The 14,967-nt window shown below is 39.9% G+C and overlaps 1 protein-coding gene across 1 annotated transcript; it reads left to right on the top strand.

Annotated features, from left to right (window-relative positions):
- Positions 1–1,799: 1,799 nt before the first annotated feature.
- On the top strand, positions 1,800–14,967 carry ube2m (ubiquitin conjugating enzyme E2 M). The gene is made up of 6 exons (XM_072675715.1): positions 1,800–2,087; positions 7,549–7,643; positions 8,422–8,460; positions 11,628–11,731; positions 12,828–12,891; positions 13,948–14,967. The coding sequence occupies exons 1-6, from the start codon at positions 1,973–1,975 to the stop codon at positions 14,086–14,088; spliced, it is 558 nt and encodes a 185-aa protein (XP_072531816.1). The 5' UTR covers positions 1,800–1,972; the 3' UTR covers positions 14,089–14,967.

The raw sequence follows: 14,967 nt of genomic DNA, 5'->3' as shown, positions 1-14,967 counted from the left end.
TGCTCTGTGTTAGTGTAGTCTTCTTGCTGTCTTGGTGTTCAGAGCTTGTGCACTTGTTAAAATGTGATTATACTCAGTATGTGTATGTGTATTGTGTAAATGTGAGTGTTCTGAACGTTAGTGTAGTTGTGTGTGATTATAATCAATGTTAGTGTAGTTGTGTATTTGTGCTGTGTTAGTGTAGTTGTATATTTGTGTTCAGTGTTAGTGTAGTTGTATATTATGGTCAGTGTTGTTGTAGTTGTCAATTTGTAATCAGTGCTAGTGTAGTTGTATATTGTGCTCAGTGTTAGTGTAGTTGTGTATTGTGCTCAGTGTTAGTGTAGTTGTACATTGTGGTCGGTGTCAGTGTAGTTGTGTATTGTGATCGATGTTATTGTACTTGTAAATTGTGGTCAGTGTTGGTGTAGTTGTGTATTTGTGCTGCGTTGTAGTTGTAAATTGTGGTCAGTGTTAGTGTAGTTGTGTTTTTGTGCTCAGGTTCGCTGTAGTTGTGTATTTGTGCTGTGTTGTAGTTGTAAATTGTGGTCGGTGTTGGTGTAGTTGTAAATTGTGGTCAGTTTCGCTGTAGTTGTGTATTTGTGCTGTGTTGGTGTAGTTGTAAATTGTGGTCAGTTTCGCTGTAGTTGTGTATTTGTGCTGTGTTGTAGTTGTAAATTGTGGTCAGTTTCGCTGTAGTTGTGTATTTGTGCTGTGTTGTAAATTGTGGTCAGTGTTGGTGTAGTTGTGTATTTGTGCTGTGTTGTAGTTGTAAATTGTGGTCAGTGTTGGTGTAGTTGTGTATTTGTGTTGTGTTGTAGTTGTAAATTGTGGTCGGTGTTGGTGTAGTTGTAAATTGTGGTCAGTTTCGCTGTAGTTGTGTATTTGTGTTGTGTTGTAGTTGTAAATTGTGGTCGGTGTTGGTGTAGTTGTAAATTGTGGTCAGTTTCGCTGTAGTTGTGTATTTGTGCTGTGTTGTAGTTGTAAATTGTGGTCAGTTTCGCTGTAGTTGTGTATTTGTGTTGTGTTGTAGTTGTAAATTGTGGTCGGTGTTGGTGTAGTTGTAAATTGTGGTCAGTTTCGCTGTAGTTGTGTATTTGTGTTGTGTTGTAGTTGTAAATTGTGGTCGGTGTTGGTGTAGTTGTAAATTGTGGTCAGTTTCGCTGTAGTTGTGTATTTGTGCTGTGTTGTAGTTGTAAATTGTGGTCAGTTTCGCTGTAGTTGTGTATTTGTGTTGTGTTGTAGTTGTAAATTGTGGTCGGTGTTGGTGTAGTTGTAAATTGTGGTCAGTTTCGCTGTAGTTGTGTATTTGTGCTGTGTTGTAGTTGTAAATTGTGGTCAGTTTCGCTGTAGTTGTGTATTTGTGCTGTGTTGTAGTTGTAAATTGTGGTCAGTGTTGGTGTAGTTGTGTATTTGTGTTGTGTTGTAGTTGTAAATTGTGGTCGGTGTTGGTGTAGTTGTAAATTGTGGTCAGTTTCGCTGTAGTTGTGTATTTGTGCTGTGTTGTAGTTGTAAATTGTGGTCAGTTTCGCTGTAGTTGTGTATTTGTGCTGTGTTGTAGTTGTAAATTGTGGTCAGTTTCGCTGTAGTTGTGTATTTGTGCTGTGTTGTAGTTGTAAATTGTGGTCAGTTTCGCTGTAGTTGTGTATTTGTGCTGTGTTGTAGTTGTAAATTGTGGTCAGTTTCGCTGTAGTTGTGTATTTGTGCTGTGTTGTAGTTGTAAATTGTAGTCGGTGTTGGTGTAGTTGTGTATTGTGGTCAGTGTTAGTGTAGTATATTGTGTTCAGTGCTGTTGTACTTGTGTAAATGTGACTGAGCTCCAGTGTCGGTGTAGTTTAGCTCAGTGCTGCTTCTCCCGGCCTGAATGCTGTATTCACATCCATCTCTCTGAGCTTCACCCTTTACCATCAACACCACACACACATACACACACACACACATATACACACACAATCATAAAGAACACGGGCTCCGGCGCACAGCCACACAAAACATGATTAAACTATTTTCTTTAAAACAGCAGAAAAAAGATGAAGAGTCTGCTGGAGGAAACAGAACCGGAGCCGGGGGTAAAAAAGCAAGCGCGGCCCAGCTGCGGATACAGAAAGGTAGGCTAGCCGGCTAACGCCGGGGCTACAGCTCCATTAAAGTCCCTAACGCAGACCTGAGACACTGAACACGATCCACAGACGTGCACTTACCAGTCACACTCATCGTCTGAACCACTGTGGTGTTTTATTTCTGTGGAACAGCGACATATTTACACAAACCCCAAACACGTCGTAGCTCGAAGAAGCAAAAGCGGTGGTGCTAACGCTAGCTAGCTAACTAGGATAACTGCGCTAGCTAGCATCACTGGACCAAACACACTGCTTCTGTTTAGTATTCGGGTATTTTAATAGCAGGGTTTTTTTTGTCCTTTTATGTGTTTTCAACATTCCGACTAGTTTAAGACCTTACTTGTCCACGTCTGAATCGACACGATATTCAACTGAACAGGCTCAAAATCCCGTGGCTAGCATGCTAGCTCATTTCCTGATGGAAGCTTTTTAACTGCAACTGAGAGCAGTGGATTAGCTTTGGCGAACTCGCTTTAATAGCTATATTTATTCGTATATGTTACTTATTATTATGTGTCAGTCTCTTAATAACATTAACTGCTAATTAGACACTTAATCCGGTCAGACTCCGTTATGCCATTATGGCCTTTAATGTGGGCAAACTATCAACTAACGTTAAGTTAGCTGTTAGTTAGTTAGCTAGCTAGCACTAGCTGGCTAGCTAGCTTAGCCGGCTACAAAAGTTTACGGTCTGTTTTTATGGATGTGAAGGAGATGTGCGCTGATATTGGCGTGTATGTAAAACTGAAAATGATCAATATTTCTATTTAAATGGGTTAGCAGCACCAGTGCCACTGTCCAGAGTCTAAAACGTGGCATCCATTTCACGAAAATAATCACTTCATTACAATGCATAATTAACCCAACCATGGCTTGTGTTTTTGTACGATCTGCTCTGTGTTTGAGGCGAAAAACAAAGGACAGTTGTTCCAGGATTATACAGAGGATTCCCAAGAACAAGATCTAAACTTACAGGTTTTGAGTAGAAAGAGATGAACTGTGTCTTTGGCTTTGTTTAGGAAACTAGTTTCTCCAGGGCATCTATAGGATGATCATCTGGAGACCAGTTCTGACACTGGCTTGGCTCAGTTGACTTCACTGAGGAGATCTGACTGGACATCTGATGGACAAAAGCTGTAGCAGCAAAGGTGTTCTACCTTCAGTAATCCTTTGCAGACCTTGGGGTTGGCCTTTGTTTATTGGGTCTTCTCTTAAGCGTCATGTCACATTGCTGACATGCAAATAAAGGCCATACTGGGCTTAGATAAGTTACACTACATGACACTGCAGATAAATCTTGGTGAACTGACCTATTCCTATAAATCAGACCGAATCAAGTTGACGGACACTGACAAGGGATTTTCTTGGGGATTTGAAGATCAGAGCAGAACATCATCAGTAGAACTACAGCATGCTTCATAACAGAGAGCAGGATCAGTCCTGGTTAACTGGGTTTAGTGCGGCGCAGTGTGTCAAATGTGAAATGGCAGAACTGATTGTTGGTTTTTCGCCTCTCCGACTGATAATGCATATGATGCATAACTTGAACATTCCTTGACATTTTGTTGTTGTTTTTGCATATTGCCCCACCTCAATATGGCAGCAGTGCAATTTCATGATGCAGTTTGTAACACAGTATTTAGTTTTTTGACGTTAGCTAGCACAGAAAGGAACCTATAGCTGTAAAGTAGAGCTGTTGTGCTGCTAGGGCTGGACGATATGTCAAACATATTTGTATTGTGATACTGAAAGACATTTTCACAAGAGACATGTATCATGATATGCGCTATATATATATATATATATATATATATATATATATATATATATATATATATATATATATATATAAGGGTGTGAAAACCTCTCAGTACAGACTTTTATTCTGGATTCAAGCTTCAATAAGGATAGAAAGAATAATAGGGAGAATAGCATCTCTGTTCTTGCTAACTGCACCATTCAACTGGTGGAGCCACATGAGACCTCTTGCCAGAACTGCCTTACTCTACGTAAGTCAAGTCATATTTGTGTAAAGTCCTTTATCACACTAGTCCACATGCTTTTTTCACGTCAGCGAGTCAACAAGTAAACATGTACCGCTGTCTGTGAGAGGTGATTTGTATTTACGGCAGTGGTGTAAAAGGGAATTGCACTCCCTAACCGTAGAGGGAATCCGCAAATGGCAAATTTATACATAATACTGCTTTCTCACTGAAGGCAGACAATTCACTGCTGCTCCTTTTAACACATTATTTTCAGTGAGCTGCGTAGACAGACACACAGTGCAGGGTCATATAAAGTTCAGATGCTTTCAACTTTAGCTGAATCTCAGCTTGGCCAATAGGAGAGCAGTGGTAGGTTCTAGTGGATCCGTCCGACATGAGGAAAGGGCTGGTTTTATCTGTACAGTTCCAGTCTGAAAAACCATTCTGGTCTGTTCACCATCCGTCTCTACAAAGTACGTCAAAGTAAGTTCTGTTGACAGCAGCTTATGAGGAGGTGAACGGCAAGCGCATACCTTGTAAAACTGCTTAATACTGGTAACGATGTCCACAACACAGTCAGAAAAACATGTTGCCTATCATGATAACAAAGTTAATCACGAACAAATTCCTTTGTGCTGCAGTTGAAATAAATAGGGCTGTAGCAATGCATGCAGTTAGAGGTGGGCAATATGACGATACTTTACCCTTATCGGGACAGTTTGTTACAGTGTTCTTTTCTGTGTGTATCGTTGAGCTTGACAGACTTAAAGAACTCTGACCAACACATGCTGTTAGAGATCTAGATTTGGTCTCAGTTACTAGTAATGTTGAACGGCCTATATCTGATTTTCTGCAGTGAGCAGATTAGTTATGTGCATGTAAACACACTCACTGTCTGCTTTCTACTAATTGCATTTTACTCTTTTAAAAATGAAGGTGCTTCTAATGTTTTTTGGTTCTCACTTTTGGTTCCGTAATCTTTGCAATAGAGATGAGTGACGAACCTTTACGTCAAGCGGTTCTTCTAAGGCATCACACCTTTATGTTTACAAGTGTAGTTGAGTAATCAGTGTGAGCAAGAGTGGAACCGATCAGTGTTTTTTGGGCTGATCCCGATTATCGATTTGTCTTTTAGGATGTCCTTTAGTTAGGGCCAGGCAAGCTTGGTAACACATCATTTTGCAGGGCTTCTGTAATGTTCCTGCATTGTCTCTCGATGTAAAATGTACCTTTTTAGACTCTACCATATTCAAAATACTGTCAAACTCCAGCTGCGAGAGCCTGTGAATACCCGTACAAAACTGCGCTGTGGAGCTCAGTGTTGTTGGCTGTCTATGCTAGCTCTACAGATGTGCTAAAAGAAAAACACCAGACTGGTGACGCTCTATCTGCACATGAAGCAGATTTCAACACTGGCTTCATTGGGTTTCTACAGCACTGCGCGATGTCCATCTTGCCACGTTGCGGTTGACTACAGTGTCTTGTGACGCCACGCAAGGCTGCAGCAAGTCGCAGATTATGGATCATATCATGTGATCAGCTCTCAGGATCTGCAAAATTATCAGCTGATCGCTGACTGCATATTTGGGCTGAAAATACCAATGGAATGATTCATAGCCAGCTATATACCGCTACCTATACGTGGCCAATCAATCCTTCCGTCTCCAGCAGTTCTGGCTGAAGGACAAACTGTTTTCAGCTTGGCTGCTTCGCTAATGCTCACAGACTCGCTCTAAAAACAGTTGTCCCTGTTGTCCTGGTCTTCATTCCGCATGGAAACTCAGCTTTATCTCACTGAGGAAATGTCCTTCACGGTGGAGATGTTTTAAGTGTTTTAAGAGCGCTGATGTCACACCACTGCTTATTACTCCAATAGGTGCAGTGAGCTGCTTTACACGGCTGATGGTTGTTCAGCATGGGTTGCTAATGACATGCTTAATTACAGCAATTAATAGATGTATTCGTTGATTTGATTTGCATAACTAAATATTAATTGTCATTTTTAAAATAATTTGCTCTTAAAATGAATAAATAAAAAATTAAAAAGGAAAAAGACATTTGCAGTCCTGGCACCAGTCTCTGGAAAACCTATGTCTCTGGAAAACCTTTTTTTAAATTTTTTTATAAAGATGCTATGAAGGGTTCTTTGAGTGATGACCCACAATAACCACTGTTGGTTCCATAAAGAACCATGTTTGTAAAAGAAGTGTGTGTGAAGAATTTTTTAAAAGTTTTTTTACTGAAAGGTTCTTCACACTAACATCTCTTACAAAACTGGTTCTTTATGGAACCAAAAAAGGGTTCTTATATGGCTTTGCTCAGAGAACTTTTCGTAGTATTTTATTTTTAGGAGGGCAGTGAAACGTTTTCCCAATTTTTAAAAATGTTACCAGCTGGTGATGCAACACCACTGGAGCGCAACATGCTTGGCTTAGGTAACAGACCCCCACCTTGGCTAGCATCGAGCTGAGGGAAAGGGAGGGCAATCCTGTCCACCCTGAGAGAGTAAGATCAGTTTAATCTCGCAATGGTCACAGTTCTCCTTTATTGAAAAAGCAACTAATCCAGCTCTTCTAAGCGTAAGTCTAGACGTATGCTTTGGTGTCACGTTTGGTGTCAGGGATTGACCCGTACTCTTTAGCGCAGTTCAAACAGACTGTATTTAGAATCTGAAAGTAAATTCTGAACTGACTGATTTCATCACAAACACGTTTTTTGTTTTCGGTTTGATCGCTATGAGAGAGAATCTAAAATAGTGTAGTCAGAGAAAAACCCATGTTTGGTTGTAAGTGTGCAGTTTGATCTAGAGTCTATCCTGACAACGGGCCTCGCTTGACTTGAGGAATTCTGTAGAAATTCTCACAGTAGTAATTCGTCTATCTACAGACTTAACAAACAAATAGAAAGTCATCAAGTGCCAATAGACAGACAGCTGCAAAGTAAGTGAACCCCTTGGAATGGAATAAGGTGTTTTTAGTTACACTGTGTTTATCTATTACTGTGATCTAGACAATAATTACACCACAATTTAATAGTAGGCACTACAGAAATCCAGGTAATACTAAAGAATTTACTTTTTTTTTTCAGAAAAGCAAGAGGGAGCTGCGACCCAATTGCCATATGAAACATCTCATTCCCTGGTTTTGCTTGACCATAGCTCACAGTTCTACAGTAGATATCTGGGACACTTTTCACATTTACAGCGTTACACACTCCGATCATTCTACACATTGATTTACACTTGCCTCATCTTTGTGAATTATGCTATGTTTTGCTATGTATACTATGCTTTGTGAATTATTATTTAGTCCGACAAGAAGTGTGTGAATTAACACTGTGCAGAGTACATAATGTCTTTATTATGTAGGTGGAGAGCCTCTTTCTGAAGATGTTGGATGTTTCTATTTGTAATTCTCTCTTGTTCTCTCTCTCTCTCTCCCTCCCTCCTTAACCCCTTAATGCAGACATCAATGAGCTGAACCTTCCAAAGACGTGTGAGATTGTGTTTCCTGATCAGGATGATCTACTGAACTTTAAACTCATCATTTCTCCAGACGAGGTAACCTCTAGATGTCTTTCCTAGTCTGGTCACACTTTGGGCCTAAATTAAGTATACTGTTAAAGTTGCTTTCCACAAATGAACTCCAGCAGAAGAGCAAAGGAAGCAGCTTAGAAATCAAATTATGTGCCGAGTAACTTCAAGACCTGCAGTGAAGCTTCTTAGTCCATCCAAAACTGAAGTGTATTAGACTTCTCTTGCTGGGTCCTTTTGGTGTCAAATAAAACACCAAGGTCTAAATTAAGAGAGGCATGAGGAACAGTAAAGCAGTCCAACAGCTGCGCCAAACACAATAGAATCAGACTAAAGTCAGGGTAAAATGGAGTGAGCTGCTGCACACCTCTGCTGGTCTATTTAGTATGATAAGTCATGAGAATCTAAATGTGGATCTATGTTATCATGAACCAACTAAAAAAAAAAAAATTGGGATACTCTGATATGGCCTGATTTCTGATATTGATGATGTGTATATGTGGATGGTGAAACAGAAACATTTCTAAAATGTAGAAATTGGGCATAGAAATAGAACATTTTATTTCTTTTGGTTTACAAATGCTATTTTTTTTTAGCTCAGTAGTTCAGTGTCACCTAAACATTATGCTTCTCTGGAGTTCAACAAATATATTGGCACATCTCAGCTTCAGATATGACACTAATCTACTCTGTGTTGTTTTTTTAAGCAATTATGTGCTGACACAGATATGGTTCTGATATTGTGGATCCCTAAAACAATGATGTATCACTCATTTGTTAATTGTTTACTGTGTTTGTTTTACAGGGCTTCTATAAAGGAGGGAAGTTTGTGTTCAGCTTTAAGGTAAGCGACCTGAGTCAGCAAGCCAACACCCACACACTAAGATTCACATACGCAACCAACCTTTTGGCCTTTACACGATCTGTATCTGACTAATAATTCAGTTCTCGAAATATTGGCTTTGCTCTTCTCTGATTTACGACTGGAGGCCCTAGGCCCTCAGGAGATGGTCTGGGATTGTTTGACGCATTGTCACTTGTGCAGAAAAACTAGTCAGACCCAAACAACCCAACTGTGAAAAATGCCCTGAAACTACTGTCACGATCAAACCGACACCATAAGAAGTTGGTTAACACTGTAAATTACCTCGCTAATGTTTTAACAGTGCTGACACATTTGCCTAGTTTGACCTCTCGCCCCTTTCGTAGTACTGCAGGCTGAAGCTCAGCTGCTCACACTATGCTGTGTGAATCATAGCTCCTTTCATTCAAACATCTTTTAACCCTTTTGAGGTCTTAGCCTGTTTATGCCTGTTTTAGTACCTGGGTTAAATAGTACATAAGGACACCCCTGTTCTAAGGGCGCTTTCACATCTACACTATATGTCCAAATGTTTGTGGACACCCCTTTTAATGCATTCATCTTTTTTAAGTTGCACCCATTGCTGCCACTCATGTACAAATGCACATACAGCTTGTCTTGTCCCTGAAGAGAAGTACTGCCAATAAAATGGGACACTGAAGCAGATAAATATCAACATGTTTGGCACTATGCCTAATGTGGCATGGGATAGAGGGGTATTGAGCTCAACAGCATTGAGCTGTTGAGCAGTGGAACTGTGTTCTCTGGAATGATGGTGCTCCATCCAATATTTTTGGGATGAGGTGGGGTGGTGATCATCCAACATCCTGACTCCACTAATGCGCTTGTTGCTAAATGCAGTCAAATCTTCACAGCAATGATTCTCCAAATTGTAGTAGACAGTCTTCCCTGGACAGTGGAAATAGTTACTCCAACAAAAGCAGGATAAACTCTCGTTAATAGCCTTGATTTAGGACGAAACAATGAATAAACAAGTGTCCCAATACTTGTGTAAATATAGTTTAGATTTATATATATATTTACATGTAGTGTACATTTATAGTTTATGCCAGAAAAAAAGGGCCGGATCAACTGGACCATGGTGGTTTCCGATTTTCAGACCAATTGCAGGAATTTAAGAATTATTTAGTATAAATAATATATGAATAAATGAAAATACAGTGATGTGCGGTGAAACCAAAATTTTAAAACAATACAGTGAAACTCATCTTTGGTCATACCGCCCATCCCATAATAAACTATATAATTCAACTGTAACTGTAGAATTGCCCTTATTTACAAGCAGAAATAAAAGTAAATCTGAGCGTAATCTGTTATGCTAATTAAGATGCTTGATGCATGTGCACTGCAAAGCAGTCTGGGACTGATTTTGTGGCAGGGAGACAGAATTCACCCTTTCTCAGACCAATCTGTGTCAAATCAGGTTTATCGCCACATGACATGTGTAACAGGTGTAAAGGTGAGTGAGATGTAGGTACATCGTCCCTCACTGTAGTAAAAACACAAATATATTTAACATGGAAGTACAGAATATATATATATATATATATATATATATATATATATATATATATATATATATATATATATATATATATATATATATATATACACACACTACACTCACATTATTGCACTGTTTAAAATGTACTGAAATGTTTACATTACTATGTACGCATACATATGTGGATAAGATGCGAATTCAAGTGTAGTGTGAGTTGGGAATAGTTTTTGGTGGGTGCAGTGTGAGCAGCGTCACATTTCCAGTAAGTAAGTGCAGCGTGTGTTTGTATGGGGTGGTGATGAAACTGGGAAGTAGAGTAGTAGAGTTCTTTAGTGTGCTCGTTGATTTGTAACATGAGACCAAAATTAGCTGGGCCAGATTTTTACAATGACAGCATGAACCTTGTTGTATGTCTTTTTTTTCTCGTTATAGAGGGAGCTGTGTGAGTTTCACCACAACCTTGTGTATCATTCTGTTTCAAAAGCAACGGAATAGATCAGAAAAAAGTCAGAAACTGCTGAGTGTGCACACACACAGTGATGGCCAGATGATAATCTCTATGCTGCTTTTACGCTATCTGGATGGTCTTGGCTGTAATTGAGGATTATATTAGACCCATCCACAAGATTTAGAATTATTGGTGACGCTCAAAAAGGCTTCTGGTTGGTGTAGTGGCTAAATAATAGGTCGTCTGATTGGTTCAGAGGTCTAACACGCTGGCTATTCTTCAAAATAAAACCTGATGTCGAGTTGATGAATATTAATTTGATTTGAATTTGAGTTCATATACTTTGTCACTGGGGTTTTTACACACTATGCACTCTCCCCAACCCCTTTATAAGAAACCCATCTCTTGTAGCTCCATCTTGCCAGTATACAGTTAAATACTGTAGCCCATCTCTTAAATGCACAGCTTATGTTAGTCATCCTCTAGCCCTTTCAGCAGTGTTCACACCTAGCAGTGACACTGCTCATACCAGTGCCGCACACAGTACCATACACACTACCATGAACACTTCGATTTCGGTGTCGCTGCTGTGCTGACAATGAGCCCCCACCCCAATAATATCTGGTCAGCAGTGGTCAAGTGGTGGTAACTTTCCACTGAACCATTTTTGAATAGCGGAGATCTGTTGTCTTGTGATTAGGAATATTTTAGTGGTTGTGGTTTGTACACTACATGACTGATCAGCGAGACAGATTAGATTTTTATCATGAGGAACCCGCAATGAGTCTGAGTATTCTGCACATGACACTGATATAAGTTTCTGGCATGCTGATTTGCAGCAAAAGCACACAAGTCAAACGTGTACGTATAATAATATCTATAACTCCACACTTTGCTTTGTGCCATGTTTTGTGCACTCATTGGCTGTAGCTAGTAGCTGCACTAACTTCCAGTCACAACACTTTTCACACTACCGGATTTAGTGTGACAATCAGGTCCAGATATTTGGATAGCATCTTTCAGCAGCATCGAGCCAGCGGTGAGTGAACGCCTTAGGCTTTTGTCGACAATCTCGAAAATGTGGTGAAAAATATAGTATGGTGGGAACCTGGCATTAACTGTGATTTCTGTCTGATTCCTTAACTTTCTGTTTTGCTTGTGTTTCATGTTTGCCAGGTAGGACAGGGCTACCCTCATGACCCTCCTAAAGTGAAGTGTGAAACGATGGTGTATCACCCCAACATCGACCTGGAGGGCAACGTCTGTCTAAATATTTTGAGGTACCATTTAAAGCACAGTTTTACCAAACAGTTAATGTTTGTTACATCGCCTTTAAAGGGCTCGTTATATAAAGAATAATTTCCTTTGCTGTTTTTATGTAGGGTATGTGCTCTTTAAGACCCATATATGTAAATGACTCTGTCCTTATTGGATACCCTGTATTGCTTTTTCCATTGGAAAAAGCAGCCCAGCATGAGGCCTTCCTTATAAGGTCAAAAATTCATCTTCACAAAAATCTTGAATGGATTGGGGAGTGGATGGTGCATTTTTGGTAAAACTTTACCAGTGTTTGCACACATCATCTCACTTTTATTTATAAAAAGTGGGTCACATGAAGACATTTGTTCAGCAGAATGCCCACATAGCAATAGCAGTTCATAAACAATAGATCATGCTGGCCTGTATGTGCTGTGCATTTATGGAGATCAACTGTTATTTGACTGATGCAGACATGACCCTGTTAAACTGCAGGGTTATTTAATCTTAATACTAGACATTTCCATATATTCCATATTTCCAAATGATCTGTCAATGGTTAAATAGGTTTGGTGGATAAAATAGTTTAAGCAGAAGGTTCTAGAAATCTGCAGAATAATGTCATTCTTACGGCATCTTTTATTATTTTGCTTATCAAGATAATTACATTTACAGCATCACACACTTTTCAAGACTTGCATTTTTTTGATACAGTCGTGTTCGTCAATATTTGGACAGTGACCAATTGTTTTTGTAGTTTTGTCTTCGTACACCACGTCAGTGGATTTGAAATGAAGCAGTCAGGATATGATTGAAGTGAAGATTGTTAGCTTTAATTCAAGAGATTTAACAAAAAACCTAAAGATTTAGGAATTGCAGGCATTTTTTACACAGTCCTCCATTGTCACAGGCTTTAAAGTAACTAGACCGTTTCCTCCCCTGTTCTGTCGTCATTTCATAACAGATTAAGGATATAAAAGCTCTGTATTGATTCCATAGTTTTGAAGTTGCGTTTGATAGCTGTTCTTGTGAAACTTTTAATACGTTCATCAGTTTATTTACTGTGTATCTGTGCCCCTCTGTGAGTTCATGTAGTACCTGTCTTTCTTTTTCTTTCAGAGAAGACTGGAAGCCTGTTTTGACAATTAACTCAATCATATACGGACTACAGTATCTATTCTTAGTAAGTGGATGATGTGATTCAGTTTTGTCTCTTATTTATGCAGAAAGACTTGATTAGTTTTGTGAATCTGTTCTTGCCCTGTGTTCACACTGGCAGTGGCTTTTTGTTGCCATGTCACTCTTGTTGCCATAGTTTCGCTGGCCCCAAGCAAATGCCATTGCTAGACTGACTATCAGTAATCAGTTACAATTTCTTTCCTATTGAATTTGTGCCACAAATCACATCAGTGTTACTGCTGAATTTCATCTTTTAGTAGGGACAGAAAATCTAGAAACCAAAAATAGCCACAGTTTCACAGTGGAGGGGATAAATCTTGTGCCAGCCTGCTAACTTGCCATTGGTAATCACCACATGGCCTTGCTTCTAATTTGCATAATCAAACTTTTAGCCAGTGCGCATAGCTGGCCTCACACTCTCTAGGTAGGTGAGATAGTCCTGCCTCTTTCACCCCGTCACTCAGCATGGATGTCCGTTAGATGGCTTAACAGAATTAGCACTTCTGATTACTATTAGGAATGCTAAACTCCTAAAAGGACTCTTAGCTATACAGTGCCCCTCATAATATTTAAGATACGTACATGATTTTTTCTGTCACATTTCAGGCTTTATTTAAGGGTGTTTGCATTTCAGTTTCACCATGTTGAAGTTACAACACTTTTAACACAGTCCTCCTCATTTCAGGGCACCATCAAAATATAACTCTATATATAGCTTCATTACTGTATTTATTGATCATTGTAGTCATTGTATTTTTACAATCTGAAAAAAATATAAAATGTGAGATACTGTGACTTAATGAATAGGGACAGATATTTACACCCTTGTAAATTACTATTGTGCAACTTATTTCAAGCTTAAAGTTGCACTAAAGAATAAATAGCTTCCATGTTTGAGCTTTGTGCATCTGCTGAGGCAGCACATCACTCAACCTGTGATTTACAGAAAGGTGTCCACATATTAGTCTAGGTTTATAGGCAACAGTGAGTCTTGCAGTGGTTGCGTATGTCACTTCACCTTCATGTTCTGATAAATTGTGTTCTTGTGCTCCCTCTGCAGGAGCCAAATCCTGAGGACCCGCTAAACAAAGAGGCTGCGGAAGTGCTGCAGACGAACCGGCGGCTTTTTGAGCAGAACGTCCAGCGATCACTGCGCGGGGGATACGTTGGGGCCACCTACTTTGAGCGGTGTCTGAAATAGTGCCCCGCCTCGGCCAGCGCTTCATACCAAGACACATTTATCGTTTACACACGCTGAGACACTGACTGACACCGACGGAGAGCGGAAAGAGGGTGGGGGTGGGAGGGACTATTTTGGAAGTGGGCGGGGTTTTAAAGACCGGTGAGGCTTGAACAGTCAGTTAAAAATAAAATAATAATAATAAGTTGCCCGGAGAAGGCCGAGGCGATAACAGTAATGAGTAATGCCACTCTGCTGGTGCCCACTGTTTTTATTTTGTTTTGTTTTTTTTGTTTGGCTCTTCTTTTTTTTCGGTTCATTTTGGCTGAGATTCGTATGGCAACCATTTGACGGACAAAAAAAAAAACCCACAGACGCTTCAGTAAGATGAGGGAAAAATCCCCATTTTCCTCCCTGACACACACTCTGTAGACGTTTCTTTATGAAGGTGGGCCGACCTCAGCAGAGAGTTGAAGCCATTTGAGCTCCGCTGAGGTAGAATGGCACACACATTTGACTACACACACACACACATAAACACACACACACACACACACGTATTGATAGGAGACCTGTATAGCTGAACCCTGACGCTCACGCACACGTCCATGACGGACTGACGAACTGACATATGACTGACTTGCAGAGATACACAAAGGACAGGATCAGTATGCAGGTTTGGCTCTGGAGGATTGGGAGATCATTTGTTTTGTCATGGTTTTCTCCATGTGTAATAGTCGAGAAGGGGGGGGGTGCAGAGTGTTGGATTTTTGTGAAGGGGGGCTGGGTTTGGGTTAGGCAGGGTGGCAGAAAATGTTACAATTCTATTGTGTATATTGAAATCCCAGCTGTTCACAATGACTGCAATATGAATTATGTTGAATAAAATATGGACTTGAA

The sequence above is a fragment of the Salminus brasiliensis genome, chromosome 3 (assembly GCF_030463535.1).
Source record: "Salminus brasiliensis chromosome 3, fSalBra1.hap2, whole genome shotgun sequence".
NCBI classification, from domain to species: domain Eukaryota; kingdom Metazoa; phylum Chordata; class Actinopteri; order Characiformes; family Bryconidae; genus Salminus; species Salminus brasiliensis.
Note: the sequence above shows the minus strand (reverse complement) of the source record. Positions and strands in the feature narration are given on the sequence as shown.

Bases quoted from the DNA above. Each gene is read 5' to 3' on its own strand.
- ube2m (XM_072675715.1), top strand. From the start codon at position 1,973: ATGATTAAACTATTTTCTTTAAAACAGCAGAAAAAAGATGAAGAGTCT. The intron at 11,732-12,827 runs GTACCATTTAAA...TTTTTCTTTCAG, and splicing joins GTCTGTCTAAATATTTTGAG to AGAAGACTGGAAGCCTGTTT. The intron at 12,892-13,947 runs GTAAGTGGATGA...CTCCCTCTGCAG, and splicing joins GACTACAGTATCTATTCTTA to GAGCCAAATCCTGAGGACCC.